This window comes from Platalea leucorodia (assembly GCF_965183815.1).
Source record: "Platalea leucorodia genome assembly, chromosome: 4".
Classification (NCBI taxonomy): Eukaryota; Metazoa; Chordata; class Aves; order Pelecaniformes; family Threskiornithidae; genus Platalea; species Platalea leucorodia.
In genome coordinates, this window is record NC_138826.1 from 91,491,362 (window position 1) to 91,515,133 (window position 23,772).

Below are 23,772 nucleotides of genomic sequence, written 5' to 3' on the forward strand. Positions count from 1 at the left end.
TCTGATGACCAAGATGACTACAACTATCAGCTGGGAATCAGCAACCACAATCTTGACTACTTCTTAGTGAACCAGACTGTGTGTATTTTTCCCTCGGCAATGAGAAATCCTTCTAATTGTTCATCTATGACAGCTTTTGGGTGAAAAGCCCTTGAGTCTTCCTTTTCCCCAGTTCTATTAAGACTTGAGACAGGGTGAGAGGGATTATTCTGAAATCCTCCAAATCTGCCACCTTTCTTCTGTTTCTTATCTGTATTAGAGTGATGGCGTGATGGGTACTCATACTGGAGAAAATTAAAATTAGATTCCCTTAAAATAATTTTATCTTCTCTGAATGGGTACCCACTACTCTGTCAGCACCCACTACTTTGGCTAAAATTTCTTCAAGCATAGGAAAGTCTTTTCTTCATGTGGAGATTCTAAATGGATGGAAAGAGAGAGAAAAATGATCGAAGGGTTTCAAGTTGATGACTGGTTCATTGTTTTTAAACATTTTTTTTTCCTGCCTGGATATTGCTCTGCTGTTTTCTAACTTGTTTTTTAGTTGTCTTATATTCCCTCAGCTGTGGCAGTATTCCTGGAGCCAAGTGTGAGTGCACTACCTCAAAATGCCAGCAGTGGAAGCTGGTAAGCAAGTGGGGAAAAATCACCAGAGGAATCTCTGAAGCTTGGGACAAAGGCAGAAAACACATCAGTACTGCACTAACAGAGAAGCAGGTACCCTCATAGAGAAGATAAAATTACAGGTAAGGAAATAATTTACATTTCTCTTTTGATCTCGTCCAAATGGCTTTTTACTCTCCATTCAAAATCTCAGAAAAAAAAAAAAAAACCATACCATAAACATCTGAAGAAGAAAAAGATATCAAATGTGATGAATGTAGCCTACCTGTTATTTTCGTGGGGATAATTTGAAGTTCAATCTTACCGAATTTCTGAAAAAATATATTAAAAGATTAAAATCCATTATACCTATTAGGCAATTTAAAACCTCATCCTAGTTTTGAAACAAGACTGGGGTTTTGTTTTGTTTTGTTTCATTTTTAGAATATTAAACACAGGAAACTGCTTGTTATAGGTTTTCCTTTTCAATCAAGAACAACAGTAGGCTTTTCTTTAGGAAAGTGAGGTCAGATAAAACCAAAGACAGAAGGACTCTGTTCCTGTCCCCCCTTCTCCATTTACTTTCTCACAGTTGGAAGGGTAGCATGACTATTATGCTTCAGTTTCCTCACTGTAAAAAGGAAGGAGGTTATTTTTATCTCCCACTTGAGATGACTAGATGGAATAAGTGGTGTAAAAGAGAAGAAAGTTACATTTGTTTAATTAATTGTCTTGCAGTCTTCTATGCCGCCATGCTGCAGTCCCACTATGGAGTTGTGATCACCACAAAAACCTCAAGAGGATATATCCTTGTCTGAATTGCTACAGTTATTATCTGTTACAGAAAGTAAAATAAGGTTTATGTTTAAGTCTTCTTTTAATATAAAACTGTTGTCTGTAAATGAAAAATTTTGTGAAGTTAAAACAATTCTACCATGAACAATTTCTCTGCTGAGTTATAAAAACATTGGGAAAGTTTGGGTATGCACATTGTAGTGGCATTACCTTTTGGAAGAGAATAATAATGAAGTACATTCAAAAGGCTAATGAATTGGATTTAGGCTTGACATAACTCATATGTCTTCATCAGATATACACTATGATAATTGTCCCAGTGAGTTGTATCAATTAAGTTTATTTTGTAAACTATCAAGTTCAAGGAAATAGGAAGACAGAACCATGTTAATTTGTTTCATAGTATTTAAGTGTGCAGAGATTTTATTAAAGCAACAAGTTATCAAAGATATGAGTTTAATCTTGTAACGTATGTTTCTAGTGATCCGCAGCATGACATTTAAGTCAAAAAGACTAAAGAAAAAAAAAAAGAAAATAAACTTTTTGTAAGCATTATTTAAAGATATTTAGGTGATCTTTTGAGGTGCTGTGCAACCCTTTTGGGAAGCAATCATTATCAGCAGGTCCAAAAACTAGCTCAAATGCCTAGATAAGTAACTAGCTGTCTGAATTGAATATTGTCTTTTGAAACATGTCATCTGTTATTTTATGGTGTTTCCTGTAATCTACTAACCATAGAAACAACTGTGAGTAGAGTTCTCCCCAGAATGTTCACATTTTCAAACTTTAAACTTTCGGGGGTTTGGGGTTTGTTTTTTTCTTTACTTTAAACATATATGGGAAAAACACACTCAAGTCTTTCATTTAGAAGGAATCGTATTGTGACTTCATGGCTCTTTTCTGTACCACAGGTCTATCCATGGACTTATTTTCAAATATCTTTTCAATTACTGTTTTATCATAGTTAAAGATTGTTGATATACTTGCAAAAATGAATGTTATCTATCAGTTTCTATTGTTTTTCGGTGACAAATCAATGAGTTTGAATTTCAGTATGTTTAAACCTTTTCCTTTGGGGTTACTGTTATTGCTTGGGGGTGTTTTTGAGATCATGCTCTTTTGCTAAGAGAAGTTGCTCTGATTCTGAAATATGTTTTTTCCTGCAATTTTGTACTTTTCCTTGTAAGTTAAAGAAAATTCCATCTATCCCAGTTTTGTTTTCTCTAACTAATTCCATAACAGTGTAGTACTTGACATGTGTTTGTTTCTTAGGCAAACGTGTAAAACTCCTCAAGTCCGAATGGAGAAGTAGAGAAAGGAGGTTTCTGCTGTGCCTGATGACAATTTTTGATTTTTCCACACACACAAAATATTCTGGCTCCACGTTGGAGCACTAGTTGTGATGAATCCTAGTCTTGGTCGGATTCTAAGGAAGGGCCAGAACGTTCGCTGAGGAATAAAGAGTCAAACCACTCCAGAAAATGTGTTCCAGCCCTGGTTTATTACTCACAGAGCAGCAGGTGTGTACAAATACAGGTTTACACAGTATTAACAGGAATTGTTGTAGCTTACTCCTCATGGTAGTTGCTTAGTTTGCTTCAGATGCCCAGGAATTGTGGCTTATTTGGGCAGAGCTTCAGGAGGGTGGCTGGAGAGACTCTGCATTGCACTCCTAAGCAGCCTCAGTGTGTCAGTCAGATGCTTCTGGGAGCTTTTAAACGTCTTTCTTCACTCACTGTTCTTTCAAAGGTAGACCCAGTTGATAAACGTAAAAGTTACTATCATGGGAAAGCAACAGGTGCTCTGGAGAAGAGAACAACACTTAAAAAGGAAATACATCTTGGTACGTTCAGTTAGGTGTTGCTTTGTAGTTGAAAGCTCAGCATCCCATACTGGATTACTTAAAATTCAGAAAAAGTTGGGAAAGGTGTATTATTTCCACTATGTTCCTAAGATACGGTAGATGTTGTCTGTTTAGTCTTAAAACCATGTTTAAGAGGAAGAACTCTGCCATTTTCAGGAATGGATGTCATGCTCTAAAGCATTTTTCCTTTGCCTATTTTTCTAGTTATAACTTTAAGATTATTTGGAGCTAGTGGAAAGCTCAATTTACATGTGAAAGATTTCCAAACCGTTTTAGTTTTAATTACAATTTTTAATACTGATTGGGTAGGTCTTCATTTTAACACCAAAAATCTCCTGCTGAAATAATTAAGAGCAGTGGGAAAACATGAAATATAGAATTGTATTTCAAATGGCATTGTGTGAAATGAGTTTTCAACATGTTTGTTTCTTTCTAATGGAAGGTCCTAAGCACAAGAATTATCACAAATGAAATTCTGGTTAGTCACAGTGCAATAAAAGGATGAAAAAATTAAAAGCTTTAGCATCTGGTAGTTATCAAAAACATTGGAAACTTTTGAGCCATTTAAGCGTACTGGGAAATGTTCTGTTTAATTAATAAAATGAGTTAGAGATGTTTGCTGAAGGACAGACCTGAGGTTCTAGAATTCTAAATTGCTCTATTACAGGCTTGGGAACATGTTTAGACTAACACCTTTCATACTGCAGTGCCTAAAATAAAGTTAAGGGAAAAATTTAAATCTCTTGAGTCTTGATAGCAAAAGTTAGGTAGGGCCAAAGTTTTACGAGTGAGAATGAAGTGTTTGAAGACTTGAAAAAAAGTCTATGAATATGTAATCCTTACTGAAGGTAAATGAATCCATGTAGTTACCATTAAATATCTGTTTCCCAAACTGCTCACAAATCACTCAAATTTTGTCTTTTGTCATTAGCCCAAGTCAAATAACGGTCTGTGAGACTGAAACAAGAGCCTGTATCCTAACTCACAGTTCTCTGCTGCAGTTACATTATCAACCATACCCTTGAAATGTGGTTGGATCACCTTAACATTTCTCGGACTTTTGTAATGGTTCCTTGTGCACCCAGAAACTTAGTTATTCAGTATAAATACCCAAATCCATACCTGTCTACTGTTAAGAGCATATGCATATAGGTGCCCTATTGCAAAAATGCCGTTAACAGCTCTTTTTGTCCAGCTTCCCCATTTCTTTAGAAAATAAATTACAGGATTCTCAAGCTGTAAGGAAATTGTGAGCCTGTCCTTTTTTAACATTTGCAAAGTACTTTTGAGTATCACTGGTACAAGGTAGTAGTATTAGATTAGAAGCACCTTCCAAGCTTACAAGTTGAACTGTTCCAGTGAATAAACATGCACAAGTGGCAATGCAAACTGTCATTTGCTTTCATAAGCCATGTATGAATGACAGCGCATGGCAAACACACTGTATGGATTTTGAAGTTCCAGGAAATAGTGCACGTCCATCTGTTCAAAAGATTCATTTCCAACCTCAACCTCATTCGCAGAGAGCATAAGTGGAAAAAATGCATTGGCAGATGTTTGTTTCTGGTTGTATGGGCCCTTCTGTTTCTGCATTGTAATATTCGTATTAGATTATCACTACCAAACTAAAGTTATTTATGTCATAGAAAAATATGACTTATATAGCCCTCTTCAAGTCCATTCCTTATTAGGAAAGGTTTGCTGAAGAATCACTTTGTTGACCATGTTTTATTAATTTTTTTGGTGGTCTGTTTATGTACAGTATAAGAAAGAATATAAAAACAAGGACACAAAATGGATGGAAAGATACTGCATAAAAATAAGGGCTGTCATGGTATGAGATCTCTGGCTTATCTCCATGTCTTGGAGGACAATCCATAACTAGGTGTTTCTTCAAGCCATTTCTTAGGCCTCTTTCTTCAAGCATGTATTTAAGGGATTCTTGTTACATTCCCTGTATTTAGCTTATCTCATGTTGTTCATTAAATATATTTCTGAGCCCCTTTTTATTTTTCAAAGAAATTCCCACACCATTTTTGTTTCCCACTGGCCTTTAATATTTTACAGAAGAGTGCTAGGAGTACCAAGATGGCTTTTCTTTGTCTCATGAAATTCCACTTAGTTCAGGGTGAGCTATTGATTGCTTTTACAAAAATAATTTCCTTTCTGTGTCTTACGTATCTCAGGGAAAAAAAAAAAAAGATAGCTTGATGATTCTTGAGTATGCTCAGACAACACTCAGGCTATGAACACACACACAATCCTATACAGTTGATGGAACAATTCTAATTAAAAAAAATCCCAGTATTAAGTTCTTTCTGTTTCTTGTGTTTATTTATATTCTTTGGCAAAAACCTGGAAGAGAAGGTCCATCATAGTGCTAAATCATCTGTGGAGAGAGGAGCACTGGCTTAAAAGTTTGCCTCTTTCAGTATTTGCATTGATACATAGTCTTGACAACATTATAATAGGCTTCCCTCCAACACTCCTCCCCCACTAAATTCTGTTGTTTACTGTGCACGATGGAAAAGAGATAGAATTGGAGTTGCAAGGGCACCTGTAGACAGGCAAGCTGCTAACTTTCAAGTGCTTGACTTTGCAAACTCAAGAGTTTTTGTTTTTAATATGGATTTTGTGTATGGTTCGTAATGAACATCATAGAAAAAAATGGAAAGAGCTGCCAGTCAAAAAAATAGTAATGTACAAAGTTGTGTTATGAAATGTTCCACTACACACTTATTTCAATATACCATATATTGCTACCTATTTTCTTCTAACATTATTAAATAATAATTAATTATGTGCCTCATTAGCATGTATAAACTATTCTGTACTTAGCAAACAATTAATGATATATTTGTTTCTCTGAAGAAACAGAAGATTTGTACTATACCTAATTGTGATCCTGTAACTTTGATGCTTAGGTGGCTGAAAGTAAGGAAAAGTGCTTTACTATTCAGAGAATATTCACTCAGCCATTCTTTAAATCTTATAGTCTTGATTTTCCTTCCTTCCTCTTCTAAGGCAGAAGGAAGTCTTGAGAAAAATATCACGCTGTTTTTTTACTGGGAATCTATTCTTATGGAATAGATGGTATTATCTGCTGTATTTATCAGCTGTGGGGATTTCACAAGTGAGGACATTTTTCACCCATTGTCAACAGCACTGGAATGGAAGCTGTCCAGAAAATCTCTTGAGCTTGTAGCTTTTCTAATACACTGCCTTTGAGGTCTTTTAATCTCTGGTCTATTCTGGGTTACCCTGGCAAAAATGTTCTACCCAAAGACTGAATCTGTTTTGAACATTTAGTGAGCAGAAGAAATGTGGAAAACTTCAGTTGCGTTTAATTATATATTGTTGTTTTAAAATAAAACAAGTGACTTCACATACAATTACAGCCAATTTACAGCAGCCACTCACTGATTTAAATTAAAAAGTCTGCAACTGCAGAGTAATTATACTTTAATTGCACATTTAGTACAAGAAAGTGAAGAGAGTCTAATGCATTGTATTTATGATATAACAACCATGTGAAAAAATATATTAGCATAAAGGGAGTAATTATGTTCCAAGAATGAACAAATTAATTCAAATCAACACCTAGGATGCTAAAGGTTTTATGTCCTTTTTTTCATTTGTATTGTTAAACAGCAGCAAAGTTAATTTTCCGTACATATTAATTATTAACTGAAAAATTGATTAGACTTGATTTGCACCTATTCAGTGTGTTACTGTTCTCTTAGGATTTTAAAGATCAGACAGATACTGCTATCAGTCCCCCTTGTCCTATAAAGACCTTTGGCACAATACCTTGCTTCCCAGCCACTGAAACCAAATAGATTTTACTATATCCAAAATTAAGCATTTCTGGGAATACCATCTCTAGATATTAGCTAAAATTTCATTGCTTCTTTATCAAACTGCCTTTAGAATTTGAGAGGTCTATTCTCTCCCTAATGTGTATGGATATATAATTTCCATTAATGTTAATGTCTGGTCTGTGCTTGCACATAACAAGTAGTACCTTCTTACATAGAGGCAAATGTGGACTACTATGCATGTTACTCAGAGTAGCATTCTGTGACCTGGAAGTTAACAGAAAAAAAGAAAAGAAAAGAAAAAAAGAGGGCAGGTGGAATAATAAAAATTCTGGCAAGGGAAAGCAGTTAAAAACTCCAATCATGTAATCATAAAAACTAGGAATATGCAGCTTGACTTCCTGCGCGGTCTGTATAAACAAAATGACCTTTGTATATGATTAGCCACCTGTTACAGAGCAGAGATTTGAATGGCTATCTGATTTTTTTCTTCTTTATATCACCTATTTATTCTATGTAACAGTGTATGTTGCTTTTATAGGGATATTTTCACCACACAGTTGTAGAGCTAGATGGGGGACAGCAGATAGGCCTGCAGATTATGATTGTACTGAGTTTCTTTGTGACTGAAGAAAACATAATTGCACTTCCAAACAGCCATGTAACCGAGCAGTCGTGTGTGTGAAAATACTGTTTTTACTAGCTGCAGTATATGACCTTAGCCTATGCATTGGCAGAGCTGGATGTAATAGAAATAATAAATCACAGAGTGGTTAAGGTTGGAAGGCACCTCTGGAAGTCCAGCCCCCCTGGTCAAGCCACCTAGAGCCAGTTGCCCAGGACCAGATGGCTTTTGAATATCTTCAAGGATGAAGACTCCACAACCTCCTTGGGCAACCTGTGCCAGTGTTCAGTCACCCTCACAGTAAAAAAGTGTTTCCTGAGAGGGAACCTCCTGTGTTTCAGTTTGTGCCCATTGCCTCTTCTCCTGTTACTGGGCACCACTTGAAAAGAGCCTGGCTCCATCTTCTTTGCACCCTCACTTCAGGTATTTGTACACATTGATGACATCCCCCCCAAGCCTCCTCTTCTGCAGATTGAACAGTCCCAGCTCTCTCAGCCTTTCCTCATATGAAGATGCTCCAGTCCCTTACTTGCCTGAGTGGCCCTTTACTGGACTCTATTCAGTAGCTCTATGTCTGTCTTGCACTGGGGAGCCCCAAACTGGACACACTACTGCAGGTGTAGCCTCACCAGCACTGAGCAGAGGTGAAGGATCACCTCCCTCGACCTGCTGACAATACTTTGTCTAATGCAATCCAGGATATCTTTAGCCTTCTTTGAGGCAAGGGCACATTGCTGGGTCATGGTCAACTTGGTCTCTCGAAAGTCAGCTGGCAAAGGTCTACTCTGTGGGTATGTAGGCAGAACAGAGAATTCAGCTGAGTTCCACTGACTGTGCCTGTCCAGTTGTGCCTCCGAGAAAACCATCCTCTGATTCTGCTTTGGTTTTGGTCTACTCTGTTGTTTGGAAAAGTAAGAAGCTTTGACCCTTAATCTACATGGCCTCTTTGGGAGTCTCACATCCTTTGATCTGTCTTCAGTGTGCTTTGCATATATATGTATGTATATCAAGTGAAGCTAATAAAAATCCACCTGCAGATAGGATCAGAAGACGTGTATTTCACATCATGTAGCTCAGTGGCACCTGGGTCCATGAGTAGAATTCCAGCTTCTTACAATAAAGCAAAAAATAAATAACAATAAGATGCTGTGTCAGCCTTTTGAGCTTTCATGCCTAGAAATATCTTGCCTGACTTTTAAATTAATTCTTCATTATTTTTTCAGGCAATCTTCCACTATAGAAGGGGCCACATGAGGCTGTTTCCAACAGCAAGAACAAAACCAAATAAAAGCAGTGTAATAAGTAAACCCATGTATCATAAAAATCACAAAGCACAATTTTATTATTGCCTTCTTAAGTGCAGTTCCTAGAAACAACTTGGTGGAGAAGGCAAACCAAAGTAATGAACTCCTTGAACAGTCCTTTTAATATTCTGCTCTACGTTCGTGCTCTGCAGAGCTGACAAGAGCTGTATGCAAACAGTTTTGCTGAGGGCAAAAGAATGTTTCATCATTAAGGAGCATGACCCTTCTCACTGTGATCAAAATGAAAAGCATATGCCCCTTGATGTCATAAAGTGTTATTGTGACCGTTCCAATGGGTTGTTCCTCAAGAGTTGGGATGTTGTCCCCTGACACAATTTGATGTTAAAATGTTACATGATCATTAATTGTATCCACTGACACAGCAGAAATATTCCTCAAATTTATGTTTCTTTGATATGATGGATTTGTTTTTTTTCTTTTAATTTTTAAAATCCAAATCAGACACAGGGAAAGTCCAATTACTGTGAAATGCTTTGTCTCCCACTCTTTCTCTCTGATCCCTCTGTTCCACTCTTGTTTCCTGTTAGGTTGGGTGAAACCACTCTAAGTGAACTCCTTCGTAGTTATTTTATACCTTGTGAATAACAGGATATATCTATCTCTTGTTTACGTATGCATGATTTTTGTCCTGTTTCTCCACAAAGTGATTATTGCTTGGTAAGATGCATTTAGCCCTTAACTGGACATTGCATTCTAAAGTAGTATGCAGAGAACAGAAGAATACATCTCCAGTATCAGTCACTGTTATACTCAATGGCTGACATTTTAAAAGCATAGTTGTTACCATGCAGAAGTTCTAACATTGAAAAGGATGAACAAAATACAGAAATTTTCCTTGAAATGAATGCTTTTGACATTTGTGGGTTGGTAATATGTGACCTTCAGATTTTTTTTATTATATTTTTAAGCAGTCACATTTCAATTTCTCTTTGTCAGGTCCAATTCCAACAAAGCACTTAAACACACAGTTTAAGTTGGGGAACAATCCCATCTATTACCATTGGGAATTATTCACTTATTTAGAAACAATGGAAAGAGCTTTGCTGGACAGAGATCTTATATTTCAGTCTCAGTTTCCAGTACTTTGGAAGTAGATTCTCTATGTACAGTTTTGATTTTCTGATTTTCTTTTTCTTTACAGGTAACCCGATAGCTAAAGACAAATCAAGTCTGTCTCAAGGCTGATAACATTAAACACAACACATAGGAATTTCATTCCTCCAGGCAATCCTTGAAGTGAAATTTTATATTGCTGGGGTGTATCCTTCAGAATCAATTGTTTCAGTGACAACCTGGCTTGTAATCAGCAACAGCCTTGAGATCAAAACTACTGGAAAGTTATTTTGAACTTCTGTGTCACAAAGATTTCAACTGATTGAACTGTGTACACTTGTAAAATTGCACTTGCTGAGGAATTTGCAGCTGTAATCACAAGAATTGATATTCAAAAGGTGCAGAAAAGCAGCAATCTTTCGGATTCTCCATTCCAGGCCGGTGGCTTTTCGTCTTGATGAAGTCAACCTCCAAAATGTATTGGTTCCTTCTCTCTAAAATGATCCCTGGTCCACCATTCAGATTGCTGGTGGGACTGCACACCGCTTTAATTAAATTTCTGTTGCAGAAATTGTCCTCTGGCATGGCGCAGTTTTAGACATTTTTATTTGTATTCTAATCTTGGAGCTCTCAAAGGTACATATTTCAACATCTTGAAGTTGCTTTTGTTATAGGAATGGAAATATATATCCATTGTTAATAATTATTGTTGACAAGTAATAGTTATCTGAATACATCAGTCATATTAGAATGTATAGTCAGGGTGACATGTTTCCCTAAGGCTAACCAACTACTGCAGCTCTTTGGCAGTTAAAAAAGTAGTGGTCAAAACTCAATTACCATTTCCATTATAAGGCATTTTATACCTTTAAGATATACATTTCCATTTAGTTTGAAGGAGATGGGTGTTCCTGACATGTACTTTACTTTCCCAACCTTTAATTCATTGAAATTCATGGTAAGCAGTCAATGACAGTATTTCATCCCTTTTTATAAAGGTAGGCAGGGATGTAAATGAGTTTTGCAATTATGAAATTGGATGGCAATCATTCAAAATTTTTTTGTCTTTTTATTAAAAAATAAAATCTCTTGCTTGAACGTAAGTACTGTTGGATGCTTATGTAGATGTCTGCTCAGTCTGTTTGCTATAAAGGAAAAAAGTCCTAGTGCCCTCCCAGATTTACAGTTTGTGGGTATTTTGCTTGCTTACAGTCATCCAATTCAGATCTGATCCTTGCCAAAATCACATTTACTTTTTTATTTTTTGTTTCAGTAGCAATTTTTGAACTTTGTGATGTGCTGTTACATGAAAATAATCCTCAATATTTAAAGGCCTTAAGCATCTATGAGCTTTTTTTCTAAGTTATTACAGAATGTATAATTTTATACTCCATTTAATGTATATTGTACCATCTGTAATATTGATAAAACAGAAATTTGGCTATTCCTTTTAGTGACACTGCATAAGCATGCTGACTGGAGAGGGTGAGGGAGTTCTGACTGTATGCTTTGGTGCATTGAAATGAAAACCACACACACTTAATGGTAGTCAAAAATATATACGGGCAAGCTTATTTAAAAGTCCTGTGTGGTTACCAGACTCCTAGAAAAAGAGGGAAATGATTTTATCATTACAAGCCATTGACATGGCTAGGTAGTTATATATTAAGTTCCATGATGGATGAACACCCTCGAGTGCTCTGCCAGTCACAGTAGCCCCTGCTGTTCCAAAACCATTTCATTACCTCTGCTGTATTATTGCACAGGAGAGCTTAAATAAAATAAATGACTGTTGGGAATAAAATTGAGAAGTATATTCTATCATTTTACTGAGAAATAATAAAAAATATTAGCAGGGAAAGATATTCTTTTCTGATTAAAATTTAATTAGGATAAACTGTTTGTAGCAGCAACTAAGTATCTCAGTATTTTAGGATGGATTAATATTGTATGGATTTGTGCTAACAGGTACAGGACAGAAGGTAGCATCTTAAAGAGATTGTCTGGGACAGTGCAAAGTGTAAATGTGCTGTTTTGTAAAACCTGAATATGGCCTCTCTTTGGTCAAAAATCTACATCATGCTTCTCAATACTTGTTTTCTTTGTTTCTTTGTTCTTAAACCACCTCTGAAAATACTGTATTATATACAAGTGTAACACATGCATATCAATAAGTGAAAATAAATGGATTTTCAAATACACTGAATAGATTATCTGCAGTAGATTAATGTTGTGAATATTCATAACAAGTGAATAAAATTGTAATATAAAATAGAGCTCCCTGTATGGATGTGCGCTTTGGAGATCTATTCTGTTTACCCATGGAACAAAATAATTTTTTTTCAGTGAATAAGAATCTCAAGGGTTATATTAATTTTGTATTTCTTCAGTAGAGCTGGGAATATCTCCTACCACTTTGAAAGATCCTTTCCAAAGGAAGCTGATATCTAGCACAACTGTTCTAGCATTGTCATGGGAAATTCTGGCGGGCATACTGTTGTTTTCAGGCCAGACTGAATAATTTCTTTTTTTCTTCACAAAATGGGAATCCTGAAAAATTCTCATTTAGACCTTTTCAGTAGCAACAGGACATGGTAGACATTCCTGAAAGGGTAATGTTTCAGGTTAATTTGTTGAACTGTTTAAAAGAAAAAGAAAAGCCAGTTCACCAGTGAACTCTGCTTGTGCACCTTGAAGCAAGCTGGGAACCGTAGTTCAGCTGTCCATAGTGCCTGTTTTAGTGCTACCTTTGAAAATGGAGTACAGGTGACTAGATCAGCTATGGTCATTCATGTTGTAGGTATGTGAAGATGAATCCTGCTTCAATTACTCCTTTAATTCCTTATATACTGCTTCCCAGATTGTTTGATATACCCATCTTCATCTGATTATAAAGATGATCAGGCATTATGATCAGAGGGAAACCCATATTACCCTTTGAATTCAGTAATCATCAAGAACTCTGAACTGCAGGAGAATATGGGTTCCTATTCTGCAGTTCCATATGGCAGTGCATTGCCAGGGAAAGAAAACTCACTGCTTTGTTCAAACCTTTCAAAATGAAATGTATTGGATCAGTTCAACAAAACAAAAAGGAAATCCTGATATAAGGCTTAGTGAAAAAAATTTTCAAATCAGATCTAATAAATCTAAAATAGAGCTTAAAAAACATTCAAGTTGTATCTGGCTTATTGGTCATAAGTAAGTGTTAACCTTTGAAATAGAATTGCTGCAAATACCACTGTTACTGCCTTTAAATCCACCTATTATCCTATATCCTTTAAATCTTCCTATCTATCCTATATCTTAAATCTTGAGCTCTGCTCAGGAACGTTACTGGTGTAGGGTTTCAGTACTTCACCAAGCCAATGCAGCTGTTTTGTGTAGAATCTATATGCTTTAAAACTGGAGACAGAGTGCATCAGATAGATTTGTTTTGAAACTAAAAATCTACTATAAAGCATGTTATTTTGTTAGATTTCATAAAATATATGCAGGGTTTTTTTGCTCATTATGATTGTACAGCTGGCTTTTATAGTTTCCAGGTAATGCATGGATGTCTGTAACAACAAAATGGAAAGATGTGATTGGCATCCTTTTCTGTTGATTTACTGCCTCCTTCTTCATGCCTTGAATTTTACACATCTGTTGTTAACCAATATATTGGCAAGGAAAAGGAGCACAGTTTTGTTTTGTAATAGAAGTGTTGCCTTAATCTCTAGTTTCTTTTTGCCAATATGTCCTGGTTTCAGCTTAGTTAGTAGTGTGGTGCTTAGTTGCTGGCTGCGGTTAAACCATGACACAATAGTTAGATAGCTCTGTATCAAATATGTCACACCTGAACAATCTGATGGTATTAAATGATTTCTCGTGGTTTCAGTGGTATTAAACTGAGTAATGAGAATCACCTAATCACTTTGTTAGTCTTTATAACACAGTTTGTATCCTGAAAAACTTTTGTGTTTATTCTTTTATAGAATGACAAAGCATTTCCAAATTATACCTTTGATCTTGTTTCTGTAAGAGCTTATGTAACTTTCTGAATACCACTTTACAGTCAGTCATTGCAAATATTTTAGCAAAAATGTCTTCCATGTCTGTTTGTTTTGCATGTACTGTATTCATCTGCACTGCACTGGTGATTACAAGAGGTAGTATATGAAAAGGCTGAATTTCCCACAACTTTGTTTTGATAGGTGATGACAAGTGTTGTCAACATCTCTTAATGCAAAAGTAACTTAAGACCATCTGGAAGGAGGACCACTGATGGTGATAACTGGAAACCATTGTATAAGAGAATGACTGTTCTTTCTCAGACTGCTGTTAGTGGGATGCCAGCCTAGGCAAAACCATTGTAGTATGGTTTCACCACCAGAGATGTAGGTTCTGGGGATGTGGATCCTGTGTAGGAACACTAGGGTACAGTCGGCATCCTGAAGCTGGGGCTGTAGTGGTGACAGCAGGTCCTTAGGCCTGTTCTCTGGCGTGGTGGAAAGGTCTGTCTCATGTGTCTCTGGGGTTTGCTCTGAAGCCAGACCGCAGAAATGGCAAGGTGCCTTGGTGATTTCAGTGTGGTTTGGATAAGGCCTTCAGCTGCATTTGAGAGTGTTCAGCATTTTGCTGAGAAAATTCTGAATGGGTAAGTTCATTAAAGCTCACCTGCCTGTCCTTATGCAGGTTAATGGCTAAAGAACCTTCCCTGTATTTTCAGTCCCTCTTTGCTACTACACAGGTAATTCTGTGTGGCAAGGGGAAGTGAAATCCAGTTATTCCTTGATAACAGATTTTCTTGTTTAAATATCCCTAATCACATCAATATTAACCATGATTGAAAGACTTGAAATATATTTGGTTTTCAGTTCTGAAAACCGGTTTATTGCCCAAATAAGTTCAAGAAATAGTTTGGGTGATAGAAATATTGCCCATATGTAACTTTAACTGTAAAAGTTCTATATTAGCTCTTTAAATTATGTTTATATTCATAACTGTAAAATTCTGTTTAGATCCTCTATAACAACAGAGACATTCTTTTGTCCCTGTAACATTGAGGTAACCTAAAGACCCTGTAGTTTGGGATTTATGGCTTTGCTTTCACTGCTTCAACTGCGCAGCTGGGAAAACAACATATAAAAATACTGATGTTACACACATTGCTGAGATATTTTTCTTGAATATGATGAATAGGTGAAGTTGCAAGTTTACCCCATATCAGCATATTGGTTGAATCTCTTGATCTCTTTTCTCCTTACTGTCATAACAAACATGACAAAAACTGAACTTGAATTCTCCAGCCTTATGTCTTAGTATTTAGATCTGATATCCAGAACTCGCAGAATGTATGCTAGTTGTTTTAGTCACTATGTCTGCATATAAAAGAGGTTTTTTAGTCTGCTTCTCTGTTTATGATTAATTCTGGATGCCATGCCAATATTTGCGTGTAGAGAATATAATCCTTCCTGTTACTGATTTAGAGTTTGGGTCTCTTATTTTTTGTTGTTCTTTTTACTTTTCTGTGGTCATTTTCTCTTTACCTGGGAACTACTCAGTTCTTATGAAACTTCAGCAGTGGTGAGAAAAGTTTTTTAATAAATAGTGGCCTGGAACTGAACACAGGCTCTTCGTAGTTCTTCTTGGAGAGAAGAGAGAGAGATGATGTGTCTCTATAATTTTCTCTTAAAATGGTTTCCAGCTTAAACTATTCTGTCTGAATAGAAGCATTTTTTCCCAGCTATAAATCGTCTATGTTTCAATATGCTCTCTGATCATAAAGCTGATGAAATGGTCCTCTCTGTATGGCAGATTACCTCAGCAGAATTTACAAATGCAAGATGATGATTTTGCTAATGTCCATGGGCAGGTAGACAGAATTTGGTCCCAGATGCTCTGCCTAATGTTCATGGCAAAAGCGACTCAAAAACAAAGCCTCCATATGCCGTAATTGCTGGAATTATTTCTCAGGCATATTCCCTTGTCATCCTTCATATGTAGAACTCATTAGATTCCTAGTGGGAGAACATATGGAGAGGAGAGATGATGGAAAACATTGTAAAACAGATTGTGTATTTAAATTTATATTATAAAAGACCTCTGTGCACAGGCAAACTTAGTGGAGAAAGTTCAAACTCTTTCTTCCCACTTCATAAAGAAATCAACATTTATGGAGCTGTTATCTCAGTGCATTCAAAGACACTTATAGATGATGGGTTAAAGCCTGGCTTTAGCGATGCTAGTGGGAATTTTGCTGCTATTTTGAGGTCAGGTCTGTATTTTCTACATTATTTTTCTAAATATTTAGTTAAGCTATAGCTGTGTAAGATCTTTTCGCTAATAGGAATGTCCAGAAGTCAAAGTTCCACCTATACAAATCTGTTGGCAGGATCAGGCCTTTGACTGTGGATTTGTGATTTCAGTGTCAACACAACGACTTTTAGAAATACCTTGTTTGTGCTTCACAAAAAAAAGCAATAAAGTTTCTTTCATCCAGCTCATCTGACTGATGGGTGGGGTTCATATCCAGTGCAGAGCTCTTTTAATGACTACTAAATATTAATAATTAATTCTTTATCCTTTCTTATAAATAAAGAAAAAAAAAAGCTAATCATAAGTGATTTCAAAATCTTATATGCTGACGCTTGTGATGCTTTCTTAATTACACTTATGACTCTTTCCTGTTTTATGGTAAAATTTTTCTATTCTTATTTTTTACTCATGCTGACCATGAAGCTGGTTTCAACAGGGAGCATTTGGGGTGCTATAAAGAGTCCCAGTAGTGGAGGTGGGCATTAGCAGAAGTTACGCAGTGGACAGACAGGAGGTGGATAGACTCATGTCTGGGAATACCATGACTTTACTGCAGTGGCTGGTGAAATATGGCCTATCACCTAGAGAAACGCTTCTGCAGACATCATTGTTGCCCATCTCCTAAAGAAACAATTCTGACAGGATATCTCTTATTGCATGGAGCTGAATCAAATGTTATACCTAAATGAATATTGGAAGGACACAGAGAAACAATGTAGACATCTCTCACAGTGTGACTCTACAGGCCTTAAAAATGTCAGATATGTCCACAGGATGTTTCCATCTAGGTCCTTTCTAAAAGGAGACACAAAATGGCTGTTTAGGTAGCATTTGCAGTAGAGCTGTGTGTGTATTTGCTGGTAAATATCCCTGTCTAAAGCCAAGATCTGGTGACATGTCTTGAGAGAGGTCCTCCAGAAATTCAGATCCAACCCTCCTCCATTACTACTGAAACTGGACTGTGTTACTATACTGTTCTTATCATAGAATCATAGAATCATTTAGGTTGGAAAGGACCTTTATGATCAAGTCCAACTGTTAACCTAGCGCTGCCAAGTCCACCACTAAACCATGTCCCTAAGCACCACATCTACCCGCCGTTTAAATACCTCCAGGGATGGGGACTCCACCACTTCCCTGGGCAGCCTGTTCCAGTGCCTGACTACCCTTTCAGTGAAGAAATTTTTCCTAATATCCAACCTAAAGCTGCCCTGGCACAACTTGAGGCCATTTCGTCTTGTCCTATCGCTTGTTACTTGGGACAAGAGACCGACTCCCAGTTTGCTACAACCTCCTTTCAAGTAGTTGTAGAGAGCGATAAGGACTCCCCTGAGCATCCTCTTGTCCAGACTAAACAACGCCAGCTCCCTCAGCCACTCCTCATACGACTTGTTCTCTAGTTCTTCTAAGTCAGAGTTGTACAGTAGGCTGCTGGCAAGCTGCGCCACTTGCCCTGCACCTTTTAGAGCAGAATAGTTGCTCTGACAAGCTTCAGCAAGAAGTAAAACATGCATTACCATACATGCTTTTGTCTTATACTGACAACCCTGATTGTTCTGTATGTCTTTTCTGACAGCTATAGGATAAATATTTATTATTAGGTAGAAGTTTAAAATTGATTATTTTGCACCAGTCTAAACAATGCACTTAAAAGATGTATTTTGCAGCTTCTTCTTTGTTCATCCTATTACAATTTATTCATTTGTGCTATATATGTATTAGCCTTTCTGTCAGCTACCGGTGGCACCTTTTAAAATAGTGTCATTGGTTAGTGACTTTTTTGTCACTGCAGGAAAATGCTCTTTGGGTTGTAAGTATTTCATTAGCATGTTGTGGTTTTTCCGTTCTGTCAGTACCAACATTAGAAACTAGATGATGAAGTAGTAAAAGAGCCTTGAAGATGTACTGATTTAATTACTCTCAGGCAAAGAGATAGACCCTGCTCAGTGAAGGAAGTTATAGCTCCTACTTGTAAGATTGTGTTCCATCATTCAGAATATCCAGCCCTCTGCTTTGATTCAAATTTGATTATACAGAAATTTGTGCAGCAGTAATATTAATATAAAAGATTAATAGCTACTTGAAAGATGGATCCTTAGGTATTGATGTATGCAATGAAGTATCCAGGACATCTCAAATTCAGGGCTTTACCTAGTGTTCCTAATGGATAAGGAAAGTAGCAAGTATTTTCCCCATTTTTATGTCTTTGGAAGGAAATATAGATATACCAGAAGACTGTGAGCTAAAGTGCTGACTGGACTTCAGTTAATGATGTGTTTATTGCCGAAGTCCATATAGCTTGCATCTTACCTCATATTTTGTCAAACCATGTAACATAAGGACCTTAAACTAATCAATTTCTGCAATCAGCAGTTCTGAAAGGAAACACAAAAGGAAGGGCAAGGCAGTTTGTGCCTTGGTTGGCTCCACTATCTTTAATGAAATGTAAGTCTGGTCTTAAGCATTCTAGCTAAATAATTTAGAAAATTAAGCTGCAGTTAATTTGAACACCTAGAGGAAAAGGCATGTGAAACATCAAGGGCTTGGGTAAGAGCAAAATGTGGGTGACAAAACATTTGGATCTCCTTTACATTTTCACCAGATATCATATTGCTGTATAATTGTGGGAATTATATGGTTCTGGTCCCTCCTCCAACAGAGAAATATGTGAAATTCAGTCCTGCTCTTAGTCCTGCTGTAAAACACACACCAAAGGCAATTTATGAAAGGCATTTGGCATAAACCTTTTCCTCTCAAAGCCTCAGTTCAAGGTCTCTACTCCATGCGTGTTCTCCTTAAATCTTGAAAACAAAGCTTTCTGAGAACCTTGCTGGTGACTTAAGCTTCTTATGGACTTCTGCTCATAGTGACTACCTGTGCCAGCTGTTCCAAAAACTTTATCATTGCTTCAAACTCCTACCTGTCCCCACTTTGTTGTTGGTCAATATAGTCAAAAACATGCTTTGTAAATATTGTCTTTACATTTGACATATTTGATTGTCTGCAGCAATTCCAAAATGTCATTTCTTAATTTGTGTCAAACTTGGAAATTATTAAAATATCCTGAATAGTCATAAACTCAGTCGACTCATTCACAATAAAGAACTGTGATGCCTTAAGCTACATTTTACCAGTCAGAGTATTGTCAAGGTGACCTTTCATGCTGTTTCAATTGCATAACCTTGCCATTATTTAACTATTAGAATGATGGAAAGCTTGCACTTTGCTATTTCAGTGGCAACATTTCTAGACACAGGGACCTGAAAGAATGGAACATATGAGGGGCTATAATTAATGTACCACATTAAGGAGTTAAGGATAAGCAGCCAAAGAAAGACTAAACCTGGTGGAGCAAAGCAGCTACAGTCTAGTCTTGAAAACTAAAAATCCATTTGCAATGCTTTCTAGAATCCTAATATCTCCTGCTGGTGACAAGTCATTAACGGTAGCTCATTTTTCCTGCACTGTGTCTTGACCATCCATCATTATTGAAATGTACAGGAAAATGCAGCCTCTGGAATGCTATTAAAATTCCTCTCAAATTTAAATATTAGTGAGGTTAATGCCACATTACATTTTTACCTTCTATTTAAAAAAAGAGAGAATTAATTTCTATTTATTTTAAAATTTTTACATATGTGTTTATACAAGTAGAAAGAGTTAGAAAATACTGAACATCTGAAAGCTTTTTTTTTGTGTAGGAATAAGGAGTGTTAAAAAAGTTTTAAACTGTACAAAAGCCTAAAGGGACTAATGTACTAGATCAGAATTAGTGATACACCACGTGGTTTAATATTATCTTGCCTACCCAGGACATATCCACTGTGTAAAAAGGAAAGGTAAGCTAAAGCAAATAGGACCTGTTGTACATCACTCTAATTCTGCATATGTATGTCTGTGCATGTCTTCATTGTAGGACAAGAGATTTTGTATGATGTAAAGGTAACATGAAGCAATAATAGAAGGAAGTGAAAAATCCATCTTTTGGGGGGCAGAGGGGTAAAAAAAGGGAAATAGTTATCTTTGTTAGCTAAAATGCAAGTTTAGGAAAATGATTTTTCTTTTTTTTTAATAAATTGAAAAGAAAACCCAGAGTTGTTACTGTACTTTCTGAACAATAATTGAGAAATAATAATAATTTGCCCTCTAGGAAATAAGTTTGCTGTAATCTTAAGTCTGTTCATTACCATGTTAAAACGTAGTTGTTTCATGACTGTATGATTAAATGTATTCTGTCTACATGAAGCTTGACTCATGTTGACAGAAAGCAAAATCTTTAGAAAGACGTAGCTGTTGAAAAACCTTTTGTCTTCACAATGCTATTGGAGGAGGTTGAACATCACAGACTGTGGAAGCTGTGTAAAAAGCAGAACAGAAAAAGGTTTCTTTTTCCATCAGCGGTTAGGTGATTTATATACATGACTCTCATTAACATTAATGGGAGTTATCTGCCTCATTTTTTATGAGCCTGATGTGAAGTTAATGGCAGTCTTCCCATTGTCTCTAGTGGGCTGTGGATCAACCACTAAGTGCACAAATGAGTTTGGTTGAAATATTGGTGCTTGTAAGCTTAGAATTTCAACATGCTTCATTCACAGTTACAACTAAAAATGCTGTGTGAATGCCTAAGAGTGTGAGCCGAGGACTTTAATATTGCAGAGTCTGCTGATCTGTGTGCACTTTGGGGCATCCACACAGCAGACTGCAGAAATGCCTGAGCCAGCTCGCAATGAGCTAGTGGGAGCAGGAGCAGTAATCAGCCCAGCAGTATGAGCTGATTTACTTTTCAGAGATCTGAGCGGGAGTGGGTGTAATGGGGTCTATGGTCTGGACCACATGACTGGGGAGCTGCAGTGGCATGTGATGCTGTACTCCTATCAATAATATGGTAATATGCAACCCTGCTTTTTTGAAATCTACCCTGAGATCTGTCTCTGTGCTGTGCTCTCCTCCTTTTTTGCTTGTTTGGGTTTTTTTGTTTTTTTTTTTTAATATAAGAATCATATTTTCTATGCAATAAACCTTTCATTGACTATGTATGCTTTGCAGTTGTAACAAAACTAGACTGTACTGCTTTTTCTTCTGTGAGGAAGGGAAGGAGTCCTCATATTGCCAGCAGAACTGGAAGGACTTCTAGACACATCTGTGTTCCTTATTATGAGCCAACCACTACAGGTACAGATGACCAGCCTCACCATTAGTGAGGAACATTTCTGGCCACATACAGACTAGCTGGTACAAGACAGCTCGCCTGTGGATTGGGACCTTCTCTTATGGTGACTCAAGTTCATGCTAATGTATTTGCAGCAGTGCCAGGTTTCTCCTTATCACAATGTCCCATTGGTGCATGCATGAAAAACTGGTCTCCTGAAGACTGTGTATTTTGAAACTGAGCTTCTAGTAATATTAGGGTAAGCTAGATCCTGAAGACTTTAAGACACAGAGAGTTTCTCCTCCCAGTCTGCCAGACATGGCCACTGCTGGTCTCGATTCCAGGCCCAGGCTGTAGCAAGGCTGAGCATGTACTTTGAAGATACAAATATACACACAATACAACACAGATCAACACAGGCAAGAGACTGGTGCCTTTATCAGCACCTGCATAAACACACCCAAAGGATGAACATAGCCACATGCAACACAGACCGCCCAATCCCTTCCTCTCTCTGGCTGATCAGGATTTAAATTTGGTTGTGGGACCTATGCAAAACCCCACTCTCCCAGTTCCCAGGTGCTCCCACATCTGCAGGTCCGTTGAGTCTTCATAAGCTGTCGACCAGGCATGCGACTGTCCCATCCGACTTGGCAGTGGAGTGGGAGTCCTTCACCATGACAGTGCAAAATCAGGACTTTCAGCTTAATCCATCTGGCCTAAAAAATTGGCCTAAACCAAATGGCCCAAATGCACCGATACAGCTTGCTGCAGCTGAAAGGCGCAACACAATGCAGTTAATTTCCACCTCAGGCTGGGATTTTGCTATGATCTTTCTATCTGTGCAACATCATGAAATGTCAGCTATTGCAGATGGATTGGATTTTCCCCAGCTCTGGGTTCCTCACAAAGTTTCAAAATAAGAGCAGAGCAAATCAGGGAAGGTGCCACACAGTATTGGTAATCCATCAGGTAACGAATAAGTAAGTACCCAAATAAGGGATTTACTAGCTACATTCACACATTTTAGGAAATGCACAGCTCAAGTAAATGTGGGACAAACTGGACAAATACTCCTCACTTGTTCATCTCTGGTATGGCTCCACACCATGCATGAAAGAAAAGGTAGGTGCAGCAAAGAAAACAGATCACTGCCATTCAGTTTGCCTGTAGGAAGTTTTAAAATGTTATTTACAAGTGTGCTTTAGTTTTAATTAACACTTTTTTTTCTTTTTTTCTTTTTTTCTTTTTTTCTTTTTTTCTTTTTGTTTTTCTTTTTCTTTCTTTTTCTTTTTCTTCTTATTTTTCTTTTTCTTTTTCTTTTTCTTTTTCTTTTTCTTTTTCTTTTTCTTTTTCTTTTTCTTTTTCTTTTTCACTAAGCATTGTTTGATAATTTAAAAAAGCACTATTATACCTTGTTAGCAATCAGCAGGTTGGACTGCACTGCTCTGGAATTTTTTTATTGCATATATTTGTAAGTTTAATAAAGTTCTGCATTTGTATTAAGGACTTGTTTTCTGCTTAATTGTAAGGAAATGGGAAACCACAGCAATGCCAAAGGGTTTTATTAAAGTATCAAAAATCAGCAAGTAATCTACACAAGCCAATTAAATAGCATTCTATGTCCCTGAAGTAGAAAGCATAGAAGCTTGCACTTAAATTGATACTTTCTTTGACAAAGAAATCAACCCTTATACAGTCAAACCCATAAAATTTATGAGGTGCAATATACTAAGTGCGGATTAGCAGACCCCTCAGCATAGAAATGAAAATAAATTAAACACATAGTCCTTTAAAGACCTTATAACCTATCAATACAGCAAGTTTTAAAGTATTTTGCATTTGCAATCAATGGTTATTCTAAATCACCATGTGCACCACAGATGTAAGCATTCACGTGGGTGCCAGAGTCTTCTTGCCTGCATTCACCCAGGGTGTTTTCTAGGTGCTGTGATAGTGCCGTGGAGTACACTGCCGTACGTGAAACCCACTCCACAAGAAAAATCACTATCCTTTGTGATGCAGGTGCTTCTTTGGTGCCTGAGAGCTGGTGCAGCCCCTCTGAAAGGTAGTTCTATATGATTAGCATTGGAGTGTGCTTACAGGCAGCTCTTCCAATGCATCCTGCTTTTGACTTCACAGCAGACACACAGAACTGATGTGTGCCTAGCCAGCAAAAATCCCTGTCACACTAAGATAAGTCCTTCCCCACTGTGCATCATGTAGCTATTCTTTGT

General features: G+C 37.0%; 1 protein-coding gene across 1 annotated transcript in view; it reads left to right on the forward strand.

Moving 5' to 3' along the window:
- Nucleotides 1-10,215, forward strand: part of TAFA2 (TAFA chemokine like family member 2) — a gene marked incomplete at its 3' end in the record, with an annotated part of 83,731 nt that extends 73,516 nt beyond the window's left edge. The window contains exons 5-6 of the mRNA XM_082310215.1: nt 3,148-3,241; nt 10,172-10,215. Of these exons, the coding sequence (XP_082166341.1) occupies nt 3,148-3,241; nt 10,172-10,215 (138 nt within the window). The remainder of the gene's footprint in view (nt 1-3,147; nt 3,242-10,171) is intronic.
- Nucleotides 10,216-23,772: the final 13,557 nt, after the last annotated feature.